Source organism: Diorhabda carinulata, chromosome 8, assembly GCF_026250575.1.
Source record: "Diorhabda carinulata isolate Delta chromosome 8, icDioCari1.1, whole genome shotgun sequence".
Lineage (NCBI taxonomy): Eukaryota > Metazoa > Arthropoda > Insecta > Coleoptera > Chrysomelidae > Diorhabda > Diorhabda carinulata.
Window position 1 is genome coordinate 18,104,482 of NC_079467.1, and position 26,137 is coordinate 18,130,618.

The window sequence follows — 26,137 nt, forward strand, 5'->3', positions numbered from 1 at the left end:
ATGAAAATTATGGGATATATTCCGTAATAAGATTTTATCATTCGCAATTATTCTGTATTGGGAAAAACACTCATCTTCATTGAGACGGGGACCGTACTATTCACATTTTTCAAGAATTCTAAGCATTTATTTGGAAAATTATGGTACTTCTAAGAAATTTCGAAACAGAAAAACGAATATAAAATATATATTGCGTATATAGAATGAAATATATAGCGATCGAATGAAACTCAGCAACGTTCACATTGTTATTTCAAAATCACAAGAACAACAACACCCTAAACAGTACATATTATTCAATCCTCATTGATCTCGGTCCCTATTTTTTCACAATCCAATTAACGATGCATGTCCACCTTAGTGATCTTAATAGTGAAAGTATAGATGAATCTAATATTTCAAAATGCCCCTACAACTATTTATCCTTAAAAAGAGGGGACAACGCCTTGTTTTATATAAATGATACTTTTGGTTCTCAAACCGCATTCGCCCGTGTTTCAACATCAAAATGAGGATATACCAAGTAAGAATTTATTATTAATATGCTTTTTTTTTTTGGTAATTTTGCAAGAGATGCGATAATATTATTATTTTTGAATAAGCTATTTGTATAATTTTATCGTAAAATTTAAAATTTTTCATATAAAAAAAAAGAAAGTTGATCCACTACAGAAAATTAGCATTTCTTTATTTTCGAGATGATTCTGAAATAAGATGAATTTAAAAAGTTTGTTAATATCATTCATTTATTATTGACAACACTAAAAATCATAGATAGATGCTTGAAAAAAAGTTTTAGTTATACAAGACCATATGTTTGTTATAGATTTGTTTACAAATATCTCTCTAATACTTATTAGAATCTGTTTACGTAATTGGATAATGGTTTATTAGATTCTATATAATATTAACTTCATTGTGCTAATATCTAAATATCTAAAAATTTAATTTTTATTATACAATCGTCCTCTAGATGATTGGTCGAAGTTCCTCTAACAAGAAGTTACATTCTTCTATTAATGTTAATCCTTCTTATTCTCAATTTACCTTATATCTTGTGATTGAATGCAATCCTTGAAAGTACCACTTTACGCGAGTGTATTTTTGTTGGCAATACTGTAATAATTTTAATTTCATTTGAATCATTTGTTTGATTTTTTTCGGAATCCTCAACGTATAGTTCATAAAGTAGACGACAGGTAACACTTACAAAACAATTACAGTGTAGTCATTTTAAAATTATTGTCAATGCTTGAGAGTGATATTTTGTATTAAAAAAATTATTTATATAAATATGTACTAGGACTAACATGTGAACAAACTCCGGTATAAAAGTATCCAAAAATTACTTTCATCATATTCTTTCAGATTCAAATTAGAATAATATATGTCATTTAAAGACAGTTTTTCAATTAATAACGTGATAAAATTGGAAACTGAAGGATATATATATATTCATTAAAATTTCCTCTGAGGATGGAAAATATGAAAAATCCATTATAGAGTATTGGCTATCGAATATTTAATGAGTGAATGAACTAAATCTTTTGAATCAATCGTAAACCCCGAGAGTAGATGTAAGTTATAAAACTTGCCAATGTCATAAGAATTTAAATCACCTAAACTTCAGTTAATCGATGTTCTACAGAATGATAGGCTTAATAACTTTTTTATTTTCATACGTTCGTCATCATCATCGTTATATAGCTCACAATGGAGCAAAAGGAACTTGTCGATGATTTAGAAACTATGTTGGAAAAAGAGATCTTTACCCTAATGCGTCGTTTGTTAGTTTCATCCAATTTTGTTTTGATGGCTTTCAATTCCTTCCTATTCTTCAAGTATTGGTGTGGCCTTTTTCCATGTTGAGTTATCTGTAGCAGCTTTTCCTCGATAGCTCTTCCTACAGGTCTCAAATCGATTATTTTGTCTGTTGTATATAAATTGATGTTTGTCAGTTGCTAGTTCCATAATGTATGATTTATTCATTTCCAATTTCTTTTCTCACTCATTACATCTATTTGCTCTTCTTTAATTATATTCTATGCATCTTTTCGGCCCCATATAACAGAAATGGTCTTAGTTTTATTGCACTGGAATTAAGCTGCGTAAATATGAAAGAGGTTTTATTTATCTTCCTACTAATTAGATGGCGCTTTCCGTATCGGTTTTGCAATTACAGAATATCTTTTTTCATTCTTTATGTTTAATCCAACTATAAAGCAAATCGTCATTTCTCTTTGGAGACAGTTTTTTAAGGCCATTATTTGTCTGTAGATACTGCCTTATCAGGAAATAAACTTTTCAGAGACTGTCCAAGAAAACTGTTAATTATCTTTAGACTGTCTTTTCCAAAAACAAACTGACATGTATCTTAAGAGGCTGACTTTTTCAAAACCAAACCCTCATTTGTCTTTAAAGACTCTCAAAATAAAGTGACAATTATCGTTAGACTCTCTCTTCTTCAAAAATAAACCGTCTTATGTTTTTAGAGACTTTTTTTCGCAAACAAACAAACATTCATCTTCAGAGGCCGTCATTTTCACAATGAAACCAACATTTGTCTTGAAAGACTGTCAAAATAAATTGACAATTATCTTTAGACTCTGTTTATTTTTGAAATAGAACCGACGTGTATCTTTAGAGACTGTTTTTTTCAGAAACAAGCCAACATGTGTCTTTAGAGACTGACTTTTTCATAATCAAACCGACATTTTTCTTAGCAGACTGTCAAAAGAACTGATAATTGTATTTAGACTCCGTTTTTTTTTAAAAAATTAACTCGCATGTCTTCAGAGACTGTCAAAAGAAACTGTTGATTATCTTTAGACTGTCTTTTCCAAAAACAAACTGACATGTGTCTTAAGAGGCTGACTATTTCAAAACCAAACCCACATTTGTCTTCAAAGACTGTCAAAATAAAGTGACAATTATCTTTAGACTCTCTCTTCGTCAAAAATAAACCGTCTTATGTTTTTAGAGACTTTTTTTCGCAAGCAAACAAACATTCATCTTCAGAGGCTGTCATTTTCACAATGAAACCAACATTTGTCTTGAAAGACTGTCAAAATAAATTGACAATTATCTTTAGACTCTGTTTATTTTTGAAATAGAGCCGACGTGTATCTTTAGAGACTGTTTTTTTTTTCAAAAACAAACCGACATGTGTCTTCAGAGACTTTTCTTAACAAACCGATATATGTCCTTAGAGTCTGTGTTTTCACAATAAAACCGACATTTGTGTTCGAAGGCTGTCAAAACAAATTGACAATTGTCTTTAAACTCCTTTTTTTCCAAAAAAAAACTGACATGTGTCTTTAGAGACTGTTTTCTTCACTAACAAATTGACATGTATCTTCATAGACTGACTTTTTCACAATAAAACTGACATTTGTCGTTGAAGACTGTCAAAACCAACTGAGAATTATCTTTAGACTTTGTATGTTTCAAAAACAAACCGACATGTGTCTTCAGAGACTTTTCTTAACAAACCGATATATGTCCTTAGAGTCTGTGTTTTCACAATAAAACCGACATTTGTGTTCGAAGGCTGTCAAAACAAATTGACAATTGTCTTTAAACTCCTTTTTTTCCAAAAAAAAACTGACATGTGTCTTTAGAGACTGTTTTCTTCACTAACAAATTGACATGTATCTTCATAGACTGACTTTTTCACAATAAAACTGACATTTGTCGTTGAAGACTGTCAAAACCAACTGAGAATTATCTTTAGACTTTGTATGTTTCAAAAACAAACCGACATGTGTCTTCAGAGACTTTTCCTAACAAACAAACCGACATATGTCGTTGGAGTCTGTCTTTTTCACAATAAAACTGACATTTGTGTTTTTAAAAACAATTCAACATGTGTCTTAAGAGCCCGTCTTTTTGAAAATCATGCCGATATTTGTCTTTGAACACTGTCAACGCAAGTTGTCAATTGTCTTCAAACTCTGCCTTTTCGAAAACCAAATCTATATATATATTGATTTTATATATCGCATCAACTTTCTGTCGCAGATGAACACAATAATGAATCTCATCCAAAGAATCCTTTGTATTAACTTCTTGTAGATCACATATCTGAATTTATTTCAAAGTAAAATCTGCCAAATTGAAAGAAAAAATTCTCTTGTTTAAAAATCGCCATAAGATTACAGATTATATTAATAAAGCAAAGGCAAACACGGAGTCTGGAAGATTATCTTTTTGGTGGATTGAACATAATAGAAAATTTGCTGAATTGTGTAAAGTGTATACAAAATAATCACCTAGTATGTTTTATTTCGTTGAATATTCAAACTATAAAATGAGAATTTCGAAGAAAGTGCTAATTATGACGTGGAGTGTCATTGTAGAATGTTCTGAAAGGCAATTATAAGGTTCAAAAGTGAAAATATCATTTGCTTTGTGAGCAAATATGTAATTAAATACTGACGCAATGAAAATTTAATCAAGAATTGAATTGATAACGGGAATATGACATAATTCAGTTCCAGACATAACTTCCAGAAACTAGATTGGAAAAATTCATAACTAATATAGTATGTGTGAACTGTATAAAAAATGTTACGAAACGGAGCATACATTTGAAGCAGTCTGTTGATTGTATAATACCTCATGTGAACTATTCAACTTCACTTGTTCCCCAAGCATCTACTGCAACCTTTTTTTCGCCTCCCATATCTGTTAGCTCTGATATTCTATAACTCTCGATAATTTTACTTTTAATTCGTTTCAGGCATGCTTAATCTTTGCTGTTTTGACTGTTATCTCGTGTGGTGAGATAGTAGATAACAAAAAGACTAAAAGAGGCCTTCTTGGACTCGGATACGGCTCTGGATTTGGCCATTTAGGATCAGGCAGTTATGCCTTTTCCGGAGGTTACGGCTTAGCAGGTATATCACCAATATTCTACTGAAAACCGTATGTTTATTATATGTTTCCAGGTTACGGCGGTGGTTTAGGCTTAGCCAGAGCAGGTTCTAGTTTATCCCTCGGAGGATATGGATATGGCGGAGATACCAGCTCACATACTGTTACAACTATAAACAGGCCAGTAGCTGTTCCATACCCACAACCAGTACCAGTTCGTGTAGATCGCCCTGTAGCAGTGCCAGTACCTCATCCCGTACCCGTCGATGTTCCACGTCCATACCCGGTACCTGTTCCGCAGCCGTATCCCGTTACTGTTACAAGAACCGTACCAGTTGAGGTACCACGAGCTGTTCCTGTACCTCATCCAGTACCTGTTCCAATTTCGATACCACAACCTGTCGCTGTTGGAGTTTCCGCTCCGGCGATTTCCTTTGGATCTGGATTAGGATTTGGAGGAGGATACGGACGTGGATACGGTTCTAATTATGGAAGTTCTTATTTTGGTCACGGGTTGGATTTAGGTTTTGGTAGTAGTAAAGGAATTGTTTTGGGTAAAGGATGGTGAATTGATAGTTTTAGTTGACATGTTCTGTATATAGTTATAGGAAGCAAATAGAAATTGAATTATTTTTTTTGTATTATTTAAATAAACTTGGGCATACCATAGATTGGGGTGAAATTAATGGTTTTAATATAAGCATATTGCTTAGGAAATAATCCAATTTTACAATGAATTGAAAAAAAAATGATTGAAAATAAAGAAATGCAACGTTCTCTTTTATAATTTCTCGAGGAATTGTGGATATCCTCAACATCAACTTCTGGATATGGTTCTTTTCTTCTTTATTCTTCTGCGTCTCTAGTTCTTGAAAATTCCAGCGAATTTTTGTATCTATAATGTTGTACGTTCATTTTTGAACAAATGCAAAAATACCATTTCATTCCGCATCTTTTAAGATAAGATTTTATCACATTATTTGATAAGATATATCTGCATGTGTATGCTTTCCATTAAGTCTTATTAATTGTCTTGTTGGTTAGCATAGACTCAACAATGTCCCACAAAAAATCAAGCAAGATAACATCAGATAATTAGCAGAATACCTACTCTATGAATCACCTGTCCATTTCGATAAAATGCTTAAGTACCATGAAGGTATAGTACTATACCTTTTTTGGGTATGTATTTGGGAAGCAGAACAATAAGATGTAAAGTCTTAAGCAAAATATTTTCTAGGTAAAGGTGCAGACTCACTGTAGAGCTAAAACATCTCCCCAAAACAATCTACAACCTACAATAACAGATGACATGACCTAAATGGCAATTCCTTCAAACTGTTTATGCAGATTCTGTCGAAAATTGAGACTAAAATATGGTAATTGCAACATCCAAGTTTTCCCTTCGGATGCAGAAATGCTGCAATTTGGTCCGGAAGCACTGCCATGCCTGTGCCCAGCCTTACTTAGGTGTTAAATTCCCTTTCGCCAAAGAAAAAAAGATCAATAAAAAAGATTCACACTCATTGAGAACGTTGCTTTATCTGAATATACTACATTGATGAGGATTTTCATCACAATGCCTCATAAAAGTTTCAAATAATTTAGGCCTCCCTGACTAATATATTGTAGAACAATTTCTGTGGTTACGTGAGGGTTGTCTTTATTGCAAAAATACAATGAAATTATATATAAAAGTATAAGAATTTCATGGGTAGAAAAATACTTTCAAGGTTCGAATAATTTATTTAATGCTTTAATATGCTATTTATAATTTTTCAATGCTCCCTTATAAAGAAGCCACGGTTAATATGAAATATTATTTAATTACTTTGTATTAGCTTACTTATGTTAAATTGACTTTTCATGTTTTTGTTCAACTCAAATATTTTGTATCCCAAATGTTCAACCCCTATAAATCATCTCTATCTGTTTTGACTTGATTATTCTGTATTTATAATTTTAAACCCCCATAAATCATCCCCTATTTTGGAAAAAATTGAGAAAATTATCTACAGACATACCTAACCTAACCTAACCTATACAATTTCTTTATTTATTTATTCCAAATTGACATTTTTCTCTCTTTTAACTTGAATATTATGTATTTAAAATTTTTCGGGTAAAGGACACTTGGTAATGAAATTATTGATAGGCTGAGATTGATTCTAACGTTAATTTCGATTAAATCATTGCTGTCGAGGATCATTCAAATTCAAATTTCCCTTTTTTATTCTGAAATGCAAAGAAAATGTTCAACGTAGGCTTCTATATAATCATTCTTGAAGGATGATGTGTTTAATCTACACTGAGCATAACAAAATTGTAACGGTATATTGTGAACATATAAGTATAAAAATATGAAAGAAAATTCAATAAACTAATGAGGAGTCTTCCGAAAAATTGCTTAGACAAATATTTCTGCGCATTTATCGGTAAATCTTATTGACGGATTTAATAATTAAAACAATTTGAATAATGTACAGAAAAACTTGAATAACTTCATTCTATGCCGAGCCTACTTACCTTGATTGAAAAAAAAAATACATTCTGCAATCTTATTCAATATAAAATAATTGCTGAAACTATCAATCAATAATACAGGGAATAATCACGAAAACAAAGGAAACTTCTCTAGTATGGAATAATATTTAAAAAAATTTCATTCCGGATTTTATAGTTTAAAGTTCGAAGCTCTTTTTTCATTGTTCAATCTACTGTTTATACTTAAGAAACTATTTTTACTCATACTAAACCAACACTCACAATTACATTGTCTGACGGACGTTTTGAATCAAATTGTCGTCTTCAGACACTGAATATATACCTAATTATCGAAATGCCCGTCAGGCGCTTAGTAGTATAAATAGTATATAGTATGAATGTTACCAACGGTCCCACATATTCCAGCTTAGTTAATATACTGTCTGATTTAATAACTACAAATATAGATCGCAGTGGATTTGATAATCAGAATATGTAATCTTATATTAGTTTATCTCTAGATTTTTATAACCTAATTAACGTTCTCATTGGAGTTTTGTATCAACATACATTTCGATCCGTTGTTAGAAAAGTGACACAAGTCAAAATTGTGGAAAAGCGACATTACTATAAACTTGAGCAGTCGTCGCTAGGAGGTGTAATTGTCGTTTGTTCCTTTTAGTGGTTAACGTTTTGCTTTTATACAAAAATGACAGTTGTTATTTTAATCCCATGAGAGAACGTCGTATTTGTGAAAATTTCATAAAAAAACTTTTAACTTGGTTATATGTCAGCACACATAGAAGTTTATGTTATGTCTGTTATAAAACGCTACTTCTGGGATTGTGTCATTTTTCTTCAGTTTCTCAGTACTTCTTTCTTGTTCCTTCTTGTTCTATATCCATATTTTTCTCTTGCTCTAAAATCTGACATTTTTTTTTGTGTGACCAAGTAACTCTTCTCTTTTGAATCTTATTATTCCTCTTAGTTATTATTTCGTTATTTCTTTTTCTTGGCAATAATACTTTATTCTCTTCACCTAGATTTTCTTCATCTCCTTTATTAAGAATCCAGGCTTCGTATACGTGCTCACTGTCTTATTATTATTTTGTACAGATGTAAATGAAATTAGAATGAAACCAGAACTGTAACGCGACCCAAACCTGCCGAATAAAATTTTCTGTAGGGTAATTCTTCATCTGTTTTAGTGTGAAGCTTCATTTGCCCATTTAGAAGGTACTTTTCTCAACATAAAAGATTTGAATGTGGGTTTTCTATAGATTTCTAGTAACCTATTCCACATTTAAACAGAGTATATAAGAGATGTAAGATCTCAAACAAAATTTTTTCTACGTAAAGGTGCAGAATAATTGTATAACCGCACCAAATTCCCAAAACAATCTACAACTTATAAGATCTGATGATATGACCTAAATAGTAATTTCTTCAAACCGTTTGTCTAGAAACTGTCGAAAATTGATATTAAAATATGATAGTGCACCATCTTGCCAGAAGTAAATACTGAGATCCAAATTGTTCATATTATTTGGAGTCAGAAATGCTGCCATTTGATCCGGAAGCACTGCCTTACATGTGCACAGCATTAGCTGTTGAATTCCCGCTGAAGAAAAATATAGAGTAGATGTACACTCATTAAAAACGTCGCTCTATCAACATTGTTGAGGATTTAGTTGCGTGAGGGTTGTCTTCTAACGACAGGCAAAAGATTTGATGGGAGTTTTTTGTTCTATTCCACATTTGAACCGAGGTATACAAAAAAGATTTTTGAAAGATAGCCTTACGATGTTGAGGTACTCGAGGATAGTTGAGCGTATAGAATGAATTGAACTAATAATTAGGTTGATCGCTTTTCATTATTATATAAATAAAACTAAGTATGTGTCGGTCCATGCGATTCTTCATGTTTAGAATGGAATTTCTGTTCAAGATATGAGTTATATATGTTGTCCATAAAGTAAATTCAACGCATACAACTTTGCAATTTTTGTATGAAGTCGCAAACTGCAACAGTTATGGATTTAGTATAAACTATGTCTCTGTAATTGAGTAGAGGAATAATTAGTGTGTTCGAAAGAAAATACTAGGTTTTAGAACGCAAGATGTTCTTAAGATAATTAAAGATAAGGACCAGCATTCGCCTGTAGACGTACATTTCGAACGCATCAATGTTTTTCTCTATGGTGGCATCCATGGTCCAACTTTCGCATCCGTACAGAAGAACAGAAAAGATGTGACGGCGAAGCATTCTGATCCGGAGGTCCAGCCTGAGATTTTCCAGAAGTGTCCTCATGTTGTTCAGAGTTTTGGGTCGCATTGCTGGTTGACGAGCATGCTCAGGTATCTTAGAGATGATACCTGTTCAATGATCTCTCCCTGGAGTCTTAGGGTTGCGTTTCTTTGTATTTTTGAGAATACCAATAGTTTGGTCTTGGACGTATTCATATAAAGGCCTAATTGCTCACTATATTCTACAATAACGTCCATAAGGGATTGTAGCTCTGGTAGGCTACTGACCACTACCACGGTATCATGGTACAAATAATGTTCAAGTAAACTTATTCCTAATTACTAGTTCCTAACTTTCTCAATGTTAAACGATAGTGTTAATTGATTATTCAATATTTTTTAAATTACGCTTTTTCTTTTTCTACACCTAAATAAAACAGGATGAACGTGGAAAAAGTATTGTATGCAACACGTGCAAAAAGTGTTTATTGCTCGCAACATGAATTTGTCTTACGAGACCGTTAGGTCGAGTTTAACAACACTTGTTGCAGAAATAACTATTCATTCGTTAGAAGTAGTATTTGCAAACGCAATGCTGCTTGAAACATAGTTTTTTAGCGGTATTACAAAAATCTGTAATGTAACTTGTTTAATAAATGAAATTTTCTTTTCCGACGAAGCTCCTTTCATGCGCTGTATCCCTCAATTTAATTGAATATCTAATGTTTTCAAGGATCCACGGTATAAAAGGTTTTTCTCTAACAATTTTGCTTTTAACGGAATATGTTTGTTGATAAGAATGTGTTTATCAAAAAAATCGACCTTCTTTTCTATATTATCATTGTAATAAATGTGGAACTTATAATCGCATTCAGTTCTTCCAATTGTTTACTATCCATCGTCATCCCTACTTCTAGATCTCCTCCCTCGTCACCGTCCTACTTGATAACCACCCCAAGTGAACTTTTACTTCAATCAGTTGTATTGAAAAACCTATTTGACGTACTACCATTCTAATATTATATTGAACAGCGTATTGGATATCGGATTTTCCTGTTTCAATCCTCTGTTGGTCTGGAAACGTTTCGATATTTTTGGGTTTGCCTTTAGCAACGTTTTTGTATGTTTGAAATGTTATCTTAGTAAGATTTATCAACTTATTTAGATTTTTAATGAAAATTTAAAGATAAGTTATGTCGCAGATGGTTATCGCATAAAGCACGTCCAACTGGATATTTGAGGGATGAAAACGTCATCCCCTGATAATTTTTTCTTGTTCCCCACTATCAACAAAAGATGCTGGAACAGCGATTTTCATAATCTCAAGAAGCTGTTGAAGCATTTCAAAACCATGTTTCTACGATTTGAGCTTCAGAGAAGGGAAAATCTATCGAGAATTCATTTGAGCGTATGTAAAGATGAATTTACTTTAAGGGTAAATTTAAGACTTTGTTTCGAACGTCTTCGCTTTAGTTTCACTTTTTATAAGAGCATAAAACGTAACCCTCTAATGTAAGGATATCTGTTGAAATAGACAACAGTCTATATTGTTGTATATTTTTGTTATAACTCCTGAAAAGAGTTTTGAGGATTTGAATTTTCTTCCAGTTTATTATTTTTACCTGACTTTTCTTAAGTTCTCAAGAAAGGAATCGTTATATCTACCCTATTTATTTATTATAAGTAAATTCAATTATGATCTCACTAACATTCAAAAATGATTAGATTAGTTAACAATACTCGGATCACGAAGCTCTCACAAATTCCATTTATTTTGTCGACCTCATGGGATGATTATGGTCCTTGAATGGTATTATGTGAACTTTCAACAATTCAAATTAACGCAAATGAAGTATCAATTGAAAATATCTACCCCAAGGATGGGTTGAACTTCAACTCCGATAAAATGGTTAATTGGCATATTTTTAATCCAATTATACTCCAAGAACTACGATATCATACAATCAACCGGATCATGAATATAATGACGAACGGTTTAATACTTGCTGGAGTTTCCACTTTGCAAATATTGACGTGGTCCTAAGTAAGGGATGATTGGAACGAGCTAAATTTTTTATACAAATAAAATTTTACTTTATGTTATTTTTTTCCACATGTGGGCATTTAATTAATTTAAAAATGTATTTAGTGAATGTCTCTCAGCCTAGAGTAGAGGTTTAACAAAGAGGATATCAAATTAATCAACTATAAGTGATGCTGAAAACCTATAGATGTCAGTACTTACCGATATAAGTTGGGAAATATATTAATATATCATTAGAATTTAAGCCATTTGAAAGTATTGTTTAGATATTTAGGAAAACCTATTTTTCACTAGAATCGTTATGAGAAACTGGAGGTTGTTGAAAAGATTGATGGTTAAAATCCGTGATTCCCAAAGTGGTCCAGGTAGACCTCTAGAGATTTACTGGAGACTCGACTGGGGTCTATTTTGAGCTTGACACAAAATGGGGGTCCACAATCGTATGTGGGAGTCTATACAAAATCTATTTGGTTTCGATAGTGAAGAACTAAAATGTTGACTTCTCCTATCAGCGACTGTTACTTGTAAACTTGCATATTATATATCCAGTACAACCTGTCAAGACTTGCTGTTGCCGCGCCGGCCGCAGTCCCTTCCACAACGCTTGTTCAGACGTCCAAATTTATATGACTCATTGTGTCTGTGCTTGAAATTTTGCAGGAGTATGTGGGGATCCATAAGATCCGAATTTTGAAAGTGATCTATGAAACAAAATAGGCTTAGGAGTCAATGGTTTATATTTTTGTTAAATAATATAAAAATATTTATAACGATACAAAAAACTATAGTATTAGTGGAAATATTTTATTCATTCAAGTAGAAAATCCATATTTATTATAAATATAATTGATCAGAAGTTCAAGCTCTTCAAATGCTTGTAGAAGCTCCATACACAGAGAAATTTGAATGATGCGATAACTGAAAAGAAAACATACATATTAATGGAATTCAAACATAAACGATGAAAGTGATGATATATTTCTTAATTTCTCCAATATTATTTGAGTTTAATGATAAACCCTAGATTATTATCAGTAGATTATCATTTTTCCGGAGAATCAAGTAGCCATCAAAGTTCTGAACTTCAATATTATAAAATCCAAACTGGTTTGGGATGCCAAGGTAAGTCAAATGGCGCAGTTAAAAAAGTTCCCCTCACTTGGAGTGGTATATAATAACAGGAATTCAATGGAGAGTTAGTAAAGATTGTCAAGCCTCTCCAACTGAATCTTCCTGGCACTACCAAACACAACCCCGAATAAATGGCGTCATCACTATTTACGTTCCTAGGTAACGGCAACAGGTTTTTTGATACTTCCCTGTTTTTGGCACACTGTGTTACTTAGTGCCTTTTTGAAATAAACACTATTTTTCTAACATATTCATTTGAATTCGGATAAAATGGGCTCCTGTGTACAAGTTCAATTTTTTACAGAAGCTCTACATTTTTCACTATAGCAAGTAACGTTATCCCTCACAAGTACACCTGGTGAATGGAATCGAGAAACAACCCTTTTCATGTGCGAAATAACAAAGTCACTACTTTGGTCTTACATAGGAAGCAAATTCAAATAATTTGAAACCAAATACAATACCACCAAATAGGATTTATTCCGAAATGAAAATTTCTCAGAACTTAGTCATTTCCAATCCCTGAAAGATTATGGAAAATGTAGTGATTCAAAGGAGATTTGGGACAAAATTCTGAAAAATTGTGAAGAATGAATTGTGATTCGTATTTATGATGAAACAACCCAAAAAAATTTAGGGATAGCATCATCGTTGAAATCACAATCAGCTTAAATTTTTTGCAGAGCTACTGTAGCGACTAAGAACTGTTTAAAAGTGCTACGAAGTGAAACAGCAAGTGTAAGTGCAGTGAAATAGATGTCGAAAATGCGGAAATATGATCAGAGAAAAGATTAAATGTCCGGCGTCCAGGAAAACATGTGCACATGTGCACGGTGCAAAAGCATCATTTCGCGAGAACGTGTTCGTGAAAACTGCTTGCAGATTAGTTGAAAAAGAGGTAATTATGAACCAATGTATCTACTATACTACAAGAAATCGTGTCAGACAAAGAATTCTATTGTAGTTACAGGAACCGTGCTTCCGAAATCTATATCAAGCTTATGTTTTGAATATTTCATGCTGAAGTGTATTTTTTTATAGAGAAAATTCACAAATATTCTTTATTCAGATTTTAAAAAAGTATTTGGACATTATAAATAAGATAATATAGAATTGAGATCATTTGCTATGTTTGATGGATTAAGGGGATTTTTCAGGGCATTAATTGTGGCATCCAAGGGTTGTAAGTTAACTCACAATCCGTATCCAAAGAGAATCGATTCCTCTCTTACAATTGTTATTTGTGTCCTCTACAACAGCGTCAAAACGTGTTATTTACAATATAGTGAAAAAAAAAAATGGTATTTTGACTTATAGAAAGAAAAATGGAATAGCATAACTATTAAAATAGAAGTGGATTCACTTTTTACGAGTTGTACAGTTGTTATTTCAAAGAATGGTCTTTTCAATGAAAAGTTAATAGTTCATATCGTATTCAATTAATAATCTACACTAGAAAGTTGAGTACTCACATGTAGCGAAAAATCCTAACGTTAAATGTCCAATTATAAATAATGCACTCCTCGTATGATGAATTATTGCCATCAATGTGAGCAGTATATATGCTAATAACACTACAGGATTCGATATCAACCAAGGCAACAGGAGCTTAGGACGATTCTACAAATAAAAAAAATATTTTAAATGATTTTAATTGTGATTACTGGTTTAATATCATGAATATATAGTTAAATGCTTAAGGATATTTAATAGAATGGTTCGAAAAACCGCTAAAATTATTGAATCTGGAATTTATTAGAAAATATTTTATAAATTTACACGTGAATAAGTATTGATAAAACTTGAATATATTGGTAAATCGAACAACGTTAACCTTGTGAACCAATTATTTCATTACGATGACTGAAATATCATTTATTATGAAATCGAATCACATTTTCTATTGAATTGGCGTGAAATTATTGCAGTACTTTCGAACTATCAGGAAACTATATTTTATACAAATATTATGATTTCAACTCAACTCTTTCGCAACCAATGAGTGACAAAACTAATATCAAAGATAATACTTTGCTATTTCGATAAAAAATACTTATTTTCTCAGAAAAAATAGTGATAATATTATATAATAGTGTTAATAATATATAACTTTGTATTCGAGATCCCTAGGTTCTAGATAATATAGTAAGAAGCATTTCTGGTATCTCTGGTTGTTAATTTATCACCAAGACGAAGCTCTGTCATCAAGAAGAAGTGTACGTGGCAATAAACAAGCTAATCACCTGACGAAAAAGGCAAAATTAATCTTTTATTAAATCTTTCTCATAGAATCATCAAGACATGATCACAAAAAAGTGAAAAAACTAAAGAGAATCAGAAACATGGAATAAGACCCGAGATTGGGAACAGTCGAAAAGTCTTCACCTTATTCTACCAACTGATTCCCAAAATGTCTTCCATGAATAAGCTCAGAAAAGTCACTGGTATGCTCAATGCACATTGTCCAAAGGAAACCGCCGAACACTTCTTCTGTGAATGAGCGACTATCCATAGACAAACGACTGCGGTACTCATATTCAAGCTTTTCAAAGCCACATGTCACTTTGCAGTTGCCACTTGGTCTCATCTGATCTAATCTTAATATACGACTAGGAAAAAATTTATGTTAAAGCGATGATTTCAAGCTCCTACAGTACCCGGAATTTGGAATACTTACACCAATATTATTTAAACATATGTAAAAAGTGGTCACTAAAAGATTAATCCGATTGTATCATCTCATTTTTTTTTCTCTAGAACTCTTTATGCCATTTCGAGCAAGAGATTGGGAATTTAGTTTTCACTGCTACTCCATTATTGTATCTTAGCTACTCGTTGTAGCTAAGATTTCCTGGGTCCGCATTTTCTGATATCTTTTTGCTTCTGTCACTTTTCTTATTGGGTTTTCTCTCCCTTAGGCTCCTCTATTCATTATCCATCCTATTCATCCTCGTTTGAGAGCGGACCTATTTCAATGTGATTTTTGACCATTATAATATACTCTGGCCACACCAAACCCATAAATACAATAGTTTACTTAAAAGCATGCAATAGCCGTGTAAGAACTAAATGTTTTTATGTCAGGTTAGGTTAGGTTAGGTTGAGTGAGGTTATGCTAGGCTCACTCTAGTTGTCATTACAAACTATCTGAGTTATTTCAAGCAATTTAATGATCACTCTACATTTATGTATATACATTTTCTCTTGGTGTATATTGAGTTCAAGGAAACACTAACTTCTCAAATTTAATGACTCAGTATTTAGTGTCTAAAAAATATGTTTACTCACCGTTTCAGCTCCGAAAATCAGTAGAATTGAAAACACGCATTCAAGCGCACTGACTATAGCAATAATCGATAAAGCAATCCTCAACGCTGTAAAAAAAGATAATCTTTAATGACTTGTTAACAGGATCGGAAAGATTTCAGAATTTTCTAGCATTTGTATATGGTTTTATGGTAATCGATGGCAGCCACAATACATAAGCTCTTTCGACTATAGGCTCTTATGTTGCCTTCATCTAACGGCTGCCCAATATTCTATTTGCAGACAGAGAAATAATCTGTATGAGACGTACAGTTATAACAGCAAAAATAGTTTTCGTTTTCCTGACAATTTCTCATAGAACATAATTTATTCTTATCCAAATTAGATATTTAGTTCGTAGAATAATTTCTCCATATTTTGGGTAATATGACAGTCTTCCTTGTGTAAAGAGTATTGGAATGAGTATCAGTTTCATCCCCAACAAGTTTTTGTTGGCCTGTTTTTTCACCTAGTCCTCTAACCATTAGTTGCAGTAAAGTTTTAAGGTTAAACTACTTCACAAATTGTAATTTTCATAAACTATGGCTTTAGACGAGAGAGCTTGCGGCCTGGAACCACCGAAGAAGCTTTTTATAAACCTCTACTACAACTGTTTTGCAAGAAATAGTATTTTTTGCTTCAACAATTCACATAAAGACCGTTGAGCATTGATCTTCACGGCATTTTCTGTTTTCCAGTTTGCAATTCCAATAAAAAGAGCAAAAATAAGAAGAAAGTTTTATACGCTGATAACTCAAACCATTCAAGATCTTTCTCTAACATTTTTTTCTTAGATATACGGAGGATCGTTTCTTAAATCGCGTCAGTAGCAGTTACAACCACCAGTATTATATAATATAAATTTCTCAACTAGAAAAGTTGATTCATAAGTTTTAAAATGATTGAAGGCCAAACTTTTGTTTCCACTTATTTTTCAGTATTCTTAACACGCTTTAAATAACGTTCTTTTACATTGAAAAGTAAGTTTAGATATCAAAACCTAATCTTTCTGTTATCATTAGTTCTTTATATTAAGAATTGATACTTACCAGTTAAACTTGGACCGACAGATATATCTGATATGTCAATTAATTCGTTAGGGTGTTCAGCATAGGCTGCGGCTAATACAAGAAACATAAAACTAAATATACTTTGAACAACCCCAATTATGATTGTCCCGTGCTTCAAACTGAAGCCGCAGCAGTTGATCATTTCGAGTCCCATTTTATCACTTAAAATAAAAAATCGAATGTTATTAGATTATAATGTTTGTGACTTTACACAATTTTTTTTTCATTGGTAGAATTCCAAATTGTATAATTACCAATATAAAAATAACAAAAAAGGTGAATAAGAACTGAAAATTGAATGATTGAGATCCTGACGTTATAATTTTATACCTTCCGTTGTAAAGGCAAGTCAAATGACATCAATTTATTGTTTCCACTATTGTCATTGCGGTTATTTTTGGGTGTGCTATTTCATAAATACGCACGACACACACCAAATTAAAAAATGAAAAATAATGTGTAGTCTCCGTATAAAATTCGGTGAACATCCTATAAACCGTCAGTCCACGTGGACTCATCATTACTCTCTACTGGACTCTACTGTTAACCAATGAAAACATCGAATCGCAAACTATCGCGTTCTTTAGACCATGGGCGAATGAAGACAATGAAATTGCACAGTGTAGTGAGAATAAAGACAAGTATTAATTTAATAGTCATACTCTTCTCGGACTACCTCCTTACTATTGCATATTTAACCCTATAGTTATTATGGACAAACGTGAAAGTATAATTACGAGAATTTAAGCAATCTCCAAAAACTGGGTAAAAAAATTGCAGAGCTCGTAAAAAAGTTCTAGCAGCAGACCGCTAAGAGCTTTGGAAAAACTGTGTTGAACATGTTATCAAAGAAGCCATCATAATTCAATTTAGTGATGACTCTATTCTGATTACCATGATTATTTATAAAGATACTTTGGCATTGAAATGTTTTTTTCTTTTGTTTTATTTGCCAAGAATTTATTGTCCTCAATGGTTTATGCTTTGAAAGTTCGTGTTCCAGAATAAAAACGAATGGGGTACAAAAAAAGCTCAGTTCACTTCTGGTACCCTGTTTAAACCAAACTCCCTTACAAGCAGGTAAATTTCACTCGTCTATTTACGTTCTATAACTCAATTTAACGGCGTATGATTTGATTACCTTTTAATGAATATTTTCTCGCATTAGATATACATATGTTCAAAAGTATTTATAAAAATAATAAATTTATAGAATGAAGTATCTACACCTATGGCAGATCAAACAAAATTGCCGGCAAGGGTTTTCATATAAGTTTTTATAATCTGCAATTGATATTTCAAGAATTATACAAGCTCGACGTTTTACTATTGACGATAGTGATAGGGATTAGTTATATATATTTGGTGTGGCAATATTTATTATTGCGTCCTCAAAATGTGAGTACAGAGTGATGTTTTTTACGGTGCGAAAAGGGAAAGTACACAAATCAAGTTATGTCTTTTGTACACAAGACATGCCTTTTGACGTACATCTGCTACTATTATGGCAAACGGTGGTAGGAAGATCAATCAAAACCAACGACAAATGAGATGAAAATCGACAACTGTAGCAAATGGTTAAGTTGAAGATAGTAATAAGAAAAACTTTTTACACATGATTGGTGATGTCATTAGTGCTGCTTCACTGACCTCCGAAAATGTTAATAATATTAGTTTGAACCGCATTTCCTCTTCCTGATTTAAAAACCCGGAAGTATGAACATTTTAAACAATACAAACTATACATTTCACATTCATTTGAAAAATTTAGATTAGAGTGTTGAATATTTGAATAAGATTTTTAAAGTATTTTTGACTCATTCAACACTCCAAGGTACTTTCGACAGATTAGTAATTAAAAATTGGCGTTAATATTTCTCGTTATTTGTGTTTGTGATGACACCATGAAAACTTTGAAACACGCGTGTGTGGAGTGGCATACAAACACGCCGAGGCGTACTTAAAATCAACAAAATAGGGTAGCAATAAATAATATTTATATCAAATTATTATTATTCGTCAACCTATATCAAATATGAGAGCGTTACTACTTAAGTGAATAGTGAAACTAATCGCAGAAGACTAATCATTCTCCAACACGACAATTCGAGCTCTCACACATAATTTCAAACAAAAACGTTTTCGAACAGTCAAAACATCGGATTGATGGGTCGTCTACAGTACAGTCCTTACTTGGTACCCAATTATTTCTTCTTATTCCTGCAGATCAAACAAACATTGCGAGGTCAACGTTTTTCTACACCTAAAGAAGCGGATCTTAATGGAGAATATTTTGAAACACAATGAAACAATATCCAATTATTCATATATTTCCTTTTATTTGTATACCTCTTAAGTAGAATGTATTTATCGTTAAGCTGAGAACAAGATATAACCGAACTGCTTTATGTAAAAAAATTCAGTATGCTGAATTAGAATTTTTCGAAGGTTGATTGTTCTCCTACCATTGTTAAAATTTGGTTCACAATTTTTTTAATCAAGAATATATTACGAAGGAAGAGAAAAGAATATAATTAACTGTAAATCAATGTATCAAATTGTTATTTTAATTAATGATAATGTTATCAAGAAAATGTTATTTTTCATGGAGGATTCACTTTCGAAATATTCAATAACCTTTCTTCTTTTTTGTGTAGAAAGTTTTTTTGTCAGTAAAATAATGAGATTTGAACAATGGTTACAATAAATATGAAATATAATTTTGAGAATTATTATACTTTTTTTTTAAAGAATCAAAGCATAACGGCGATCTCTGGGAATTATTATTCACTTCCAGATATATGTACTAACTGGAACATAGTATATCAAAATATATTTATGCTTTATATTGCTTTATAATGCGTACATAATATCACTGGTAGACAAAAAAAATTTATTTGTATTAACACAAGAATGACTTTTCCCCTGATAAGAGGTTGCACTTTCTCTTTTTAAAAACCAACCATAATCGCCCATCGTGGCTGAATCACATCGTCCTTGATACCAAATTCCTCCCAAATTTTCCGGAAAAAATGTCAGACGGGTATGGAGAGAATGAATTTTTAATAATTCGATCACCCAAGGATTTGTAGACTTCACCAACTAACTGTTGGTAGTTTGGAACCATTTTATTGCCCAAAAATCTCCTCACTACACTAACAAACGCCTTCCATGCTCTAAGTTCCTGTCCGGTGAGTTTTTTGCAAAATTTTTATCGTCCAGCAATTTTCTTATTTGTGGCCAAATGGAAATATTTTCCTTCAATTTGGCAGCACTCAACTGGGAAAAGACTTCTCTAAGGTATTTGAATCCATCACCCTGTTTATCCATAGCCTTTACAAAGTTTTTCATCAATCCAAGTTAAATGTGATGAGTGGTCAGAAGGACATTTTTGGGATCTACAAGAGGTATAAACTTAACATTTTGAGATCCCGGTTGAAACTCACTTCTTGCTTGCCATTTTTTTTACATAGTGTTGGTCTACTGCCCGACTGTCCCATAGGCAAAGAAAACAGCATTGTTTCGTAAACCCTTCCTGAAGTCCCATCAAAATTCCAATCACCTACAGGTCCCCATATATCTGTCACTTATACTTGTTACAGTTTTCGCAATTTTCTTCAAAACGATGAGTTTTATCATAAAAATACTTTTTCTCCTACAAGCCACTGTTTTTGATTGAGATATAATGATTCAAAAAGTTGTCGTATTTAATGGTTTCACCAATATATTTTCACCAGTAAACTTATCTTACAATATTGAAATGAACCGAGAGTTGTGAGTATTTGTGAAATAAATTTCTGTTGACTGGTTGGAACTGTCATGAGTTCATCAAATAAATCATCAATCGACAAAGATGTTGCTAAAGTACGACGAAATTTTTCTGCAGCTTTGGTATCTCTCGTGCAATAGCCAATAAATACAACGGTAAATCTGAAGCATTATAACTTTTGCAACTTTTTGAATCGTTATATTTGAGAAACGGTGGCTCGTAGAAAAAATGTATCGATACATTTGTTGTAGATAATTTTATGATCTATAATTTTAGTCGAAGGTATTTTCATAATAAAACTCACCGTTTTGCAGATAATCGCGCAAAACTCATTTTTTTGATCTTTGTCCTTGAATAACATTGAAATTATATTTTCAATTGTATTTCAAAAAATTTCACTCATTTTCAGCTTGATGGGAATTTATGTAGCTTCACTCTTATTTTTTGGTCTAATTTGACCGGACTAATACTTAACTTATATTTACTTTATACGACATTCTCCATTCTCTTTCTAAATCTGTTGATTGGTTCATAATTCAGCATACGGCAATAAAATGAGCAGAATGTGATGTCATCTCAATATTTGCACTAATATTAGTTAATTTAGTGATAGTGTCATTAGAATCTCTTTAGCGAATAGTGAAGTGAGAGAATTACTAAGAATAAGATAATAATGACCTCGCAATAGGTCCTACACGTTGTCTGAGGGTTATTTAGAGGTAGAGAACAAAACTTACACAAAGCCATATTATTTCTTCTTCTTCTTCTTAAAGTGGTATCTTCGGACCACTATCATGACTCTTTCCATCTATCTTTTTCTGCATAATCAATCTCTGGAATTCGTATAGTTGTCCTCTCATTACATGACCGAAGTACTCGAATTTGCAAGCTTTTATGGTAATCCATAATTCTCTCTGGCTATTATGCATAAAACTTCTTCATTTGCGATTCTATCTGTCCATTATAATCGTAGTATTCTTCTCAATATCCAAATTTCAAAGTTTCCAGTTTTTCCACTATTGCTTCGTTTAAAGTCTCTTTTTCAATTCGTTATTCAAGTTTTTAAATCGAAAGAATCATAAAATGCACTACCAGCAATTTCAATTCTTAGTTTTATCTCTTCAGTGCTGTCATTTCTCGAATTACTCCAAGTCCTTACATCTTTGTATTTCTGTACTTTTTCAATACTCTTTCACTGTAAAGTAGTTCTGAATAATGTTTCAAGTAACAATTTTTCTTGCTTATCATATTATTTTTATATTTTTTTTACTTGTTCAGAACTATTCCATTTTCAGGAAATTTGAAATTGACGTCGATGAAACAGCATAAAAATTTTCATTTTGTTTTTTGAAAGAATTATATGAATATTTGAATTTGCTTACATTCAATTTGAGGTCTTCTTTTTTGGAATTATCTCAGATAGGTTTCACAGGAAAGTAGGAATTGTTGGTAAATTTTAATGAATGAATGATCTTTAACGTTTCATAATCAATAATATTTATTGTACAGATACCATGATCCACATAATTAAATATTACCCACATTATTTACCTAATACAGCTTTTAAACTGGTAATGCTCTCAAATGATAAATAAGAACTGGTAAAACAGAGTTTTTTACTGATATAATATAATTACCAAGCAGTGGCTAAAAAGAATAACAAAATGGTTTTATAGTTGTATAAAAGCTAAAAAGCGAGTTCTCTTGTGGTGCTTCAGTAGCTCTATATAATGGTTCTTTTGTGAATGTTTTGACCACCTGAATAAAACGGTCGAATAAAACAGTCCAATTCAGATATGAGGATGGTCCCAGAACTACCTGGCCCGAGCTATAGATGGCGGTGGTATTAGAAAGTACACAATCTATGCAGTATATGTTTCAAGTTTGAAAACTTTATGTTGTTTATTTTTTGTTTGGCAGCCATCAATAGTGAACGTTTCCAGTGAATTTGTAAACATGGAAAAAATTTATCATCGTTATTTGATAAAATATATTAATTTCAAAGGCTTCAGCCCAATCATTATAAAAGCTGAACTAAATTATATTCTGAATGATACTATTCCTTCGTTATCAATGGTAAAATATTGAGTAGCAGAGTTTAAACAAGCCTGTACGACATGCGAAGACCAGTATCCCAATGGTCGACCAAATGAGGTGAAGCTCCAGAAAGGTTGAAGAAAGTTTGAAAAACGGTACTGGATGATCGTCGATTGAAAGTGTGCGAGCTAACAGACACAATAGGCATTTCAAAAAGTGCGTACATCGCATATTAACTGGAAAGTTTCACATGAAAAAGCTGTGTACGTTTGCTCACAATGGAACAAAAACAGAATCGTAAAGATGTTTGTGAGTATGGCAATATGAGTTCATCACTTCTCACTTGGAACAAAAGAAGAATCAAAACAATAGACTGAAAAGGGAGAACCAGCTATAGAAAAGGTAAAGACCGTTCCATCTACAGACAAGGTCATGGCGTCGGTTTTTTGGGATGCGTGTGGGATAATTTTCATCGACTATTTTGAAAAAGGAAAAACTATCAACGGCTAGTACTATGCGAACTTTTTACAATACTTGAAAGAAGAAATCAAGCAAAAACGTCTGCATTTGAGTAAGAATAAAGTGTTGTTTCATCAATACAATGCACAAACTCACACATCCGCTCTTGCAATGACCTAAATTAATGAATAAAGTTTAAATTGCTACATCATGGACTAGATTAGGTCCTTTTAGATTATTTTCTGCTCCCAGCTCGGTGATCAAAGATTTTCCAACAATGAAGAGTTGATGGGTATCGAACTTATTAAACACCGCTGGGAAAAGTGTATGGGACGAAAAGGAGATTACGTTGAGAAATAAATATAAATAACCAATAAGACCTATTTAAATAATGTATAAATGTTTTTCTAATTATTTTGAGCAGCATTCAACTTTCGAAAATTATGATATATAAACGGTTATTTCTCATTAATAAAACTATTTTTGCCACTAGGGAATGCATTGAGTTGGTCTAATATCACAAAAATAATTGACGTTAATTAAGGGTTGATTCTGCGAACAATTCTTTTGTTTATACTATGGTCATAATTATTTGATAATAAAAAATATTATATCCACAAGAAAATAATGTGCAAAAACTGATAACTTTGTATAAGACATCACTTGAATCTAGATAATGAAATGTGATAACTTGGCATACGGATTTATATCTAATAGTTAAGAGAACAATTTTTGGTTACATCATCGTAAGTACTACCTACATTGAACCTCAACCCAATTCTCACTATTATTACTTACCATCAACAAAATATTGAAACAACTAAATTAAATCAATAATAAATAAAAAAGTACATTTATTTACTTACATCTCACTATACACGATATCAAGAGAAATTAACAGTAATTAGATAATTCGACTTCAACCAACAGATGTTAACAATTGATTTAAATTTAACAACACTAAATTTTCTATTGTGCTGACATCAATAGTGAAAAATTCAATGTTGAAATAAACTCAAACATGCGCGTTGTATTTCAGGTTTCTCTTCGTTGAGTTCCTCACTTTCGACTCCGGTTGTAGTCATTCGTTTTGCTTCAAGATCATCATTAGTTGAAATGTAGAGGTCAATAACATTTATTATGATTTAATGTATTCAAAATACGAAATAACAACAGTTGAATATGGTTTATGAAAACCGAATTAAAAACATTAATTAGTTTCCAATAATGTGGGTAATTGAGTGATTATTTGCAATGTAAACTTATAAAAATAATTGGAAAACTCATATTTACGTTTTTTATAATTTTACCATTTTATTTAATAAATATTGTATAGTTTCTGTAGGAATATCTTCTGGTACAACCAAATCAATAATTTTATCAATTATTTTACTATAGACAAACATATGAAGCAGTCACTAACCAAAGACGAATATTGGACAAAAACGTTGCAATATAGCGTTGGCAATGTTTGCCATCCACAATAACATTATGATTGTTTGAATATTAAAGTGCATTCTGAGGTTTAGTCTTATTACAAATTCTTCTATTTTAATATCAAAACAGATTCACTTTGAAAAGATTTACTTAAACTTTTATACTTCTATTTAAATTTGAGAAAACTCAATATCTAAAATTTATGAAACAGCGTCCTCTAGCATACATGTTGCCAATTAAAGTGCTTAAGATTTGTATATTCTGTATTTTTGCACAGAAGCTCTTCCATACAACATCAAGTTTATAAAAAACGGCCAAGTAGAACCGGATATTTTTTCATAACAAGGTTTCTACTCTACCCCGCTTTTTATTTAGAGATATTCAGATTGTTTGAAAAAAGGTGATCACACATTTTTCACGATTTTGCCACAACTACTGGCAACATTGTATTGAAATTTTATACCATTATGTCTTGGAAGCTGATACATCTAATGAATTGGTTTTTATGTCTCGACTCTCATAGAGGCCACTAGTTACACGGTTCGTACCAAGTAGTATTGAACATAATTTTTTCAATATAAGATTTCTTAAGCAAAATTTCGAGTGAACATCATTTAATTTTACACCAAAATGAACTCAGCTATTGGGGTTCTTAGTATGAAACAAACAACAGTTCGAGTCCCAGAACCGCAACACATGATCATCATATTGTTGATTTTTTCATACTAAGGCCTCCAATAGCTCAGTGGCTCTACTTATTCAACTAAAAAAAAAAACGAGATCGTATACTGATTGGACTGGATTTTTGTGAAACGTTGAAAGAAACGATAGCCCATTTTTCTAAATGGGTCCGTTTTATCAATGGGGTTTCATTTACGCGACAAAAAAAAATTTCAAATCCCGTAATGTTTACTAATTAATAATAATAATAATTAATAACTTCATCAATACTCTATACAAGCGTTGGCAATCACTCCATAATATTTAAATCAAAATTTCAGAAAATGGTAAACAGTATCAAGTTTTATCAAGAGAACCTTTTTGGTGTGAAATTAAATAATGTTTGAGCTGACTAGAAAATTTTGCTTAATAAATCTAATATTGAAAAAGTTATGTTCAATACTACTTGGTATGAACCGTGTGATTAGTGCCCTCTATGAGAGTCAGCCATAAAAACAAATTATTTGGATGTATCAGCAAAACATATTCGTATGAAATTTCAATTCAGTGTTGCCATTAGTTGCGGCGAAATCGTAAAAAGTGGGGAGCAAACCCCAA

The 26,137-nt window shown here is 32.0% G+C and overlaps 2 protein-coding genes across 2 annotated transcripts; one reads left to right on the forward strand and one right to left on the reverse strand.

Moving 5' to 3' along the window:
* The first annotated feature begins 490 nt into the window (after positions 1 to 490).
* LOC130897183 (cuticle protein 65-like) lies at positions 491 to 5,507 on the forward strand. Its single transcript, XM_057805910.1, has 3 exons — positions 491 to 523; positions 4,742 to 4,898; positions 4,950 to 5,507. Exons 1-3 carry the CDS (start codon positions 509 to 511, stop codon positions 5,441 to 5,443), a joined length of 666 nt encoding a protein of 221 aa, XP_057661893.1. The 5' UTR covers positions 491 to 508; the 3' UTR covers positions 5,444 to 5,507.
* A 6,933-nt stretch (positions 5,508 to 12,440) lies between these two features.
* On the reverse strand, positions 12,441 to 24,495 carry LOC130897187 (uncharacterized). The gene is made up of 5 exons (XM_057805917.1): positions 24,289 to 24,495; positions 17,137 to 17,318; positions 16,070 to 16,155; positions 14,254 to 14,401; positions 12,441 to 12,568 (listed from the first exon to the last, which is right to left on the reverse strand). Exons 2-5 carry the CDS (start codon positions 17,309 to 17,311, stop codon positions 12,501 to 12,503), a joined length of 477 nt encoding a protein of 158 aa, XP_057661900.1. The 5' UTR covers positions 17,312 to 17,318; positions 24,289 to 24,495; the 3' UTR covers positions 12,441 to 12,500.
* Positions 24,496 to 26,137: the final 1,642 nt, after the last annotated feature.

What these genes read in the sequence shown, in the direction of transcription:
- LOC130897183 (XM_057805910.1), top strand. An exon ending in CGGAGGTTACGGCTTAGCAG is followed by an intron (nt 4,899 to 4,949) that starts GTATATCACCAA and finishes ATATGTTTCCAG; the next exon opens with GTTACGGCGGTGGTTTAGGC.
- LOC130897187 (XM_057805917.1), bottom strand. Translation starts at nt 17,311, where the DNA reads ATGGGACTCGAAATGATCAACTGCTGCGGCTTCAGTTTGAAGCACGGG. An exon ending in TGATTTTCGGAGCTGAAACG is followed by an intron (nt 14,402 to 16,069) that starts GTGAGTAAACAT and finishes TTTTATTTGTAG; the next exon opens with AATCGTCCTAAGCTCCTGTT. An exon ending in GTTAGGATTTTTCGCTACAT is followed by an intron (nt 12,569 to 14,253) that starts GTGAGTACTCAA and finishes TTTTCTTTTCAG; the next exon opens with TTATCGCATCATTCAAATTT.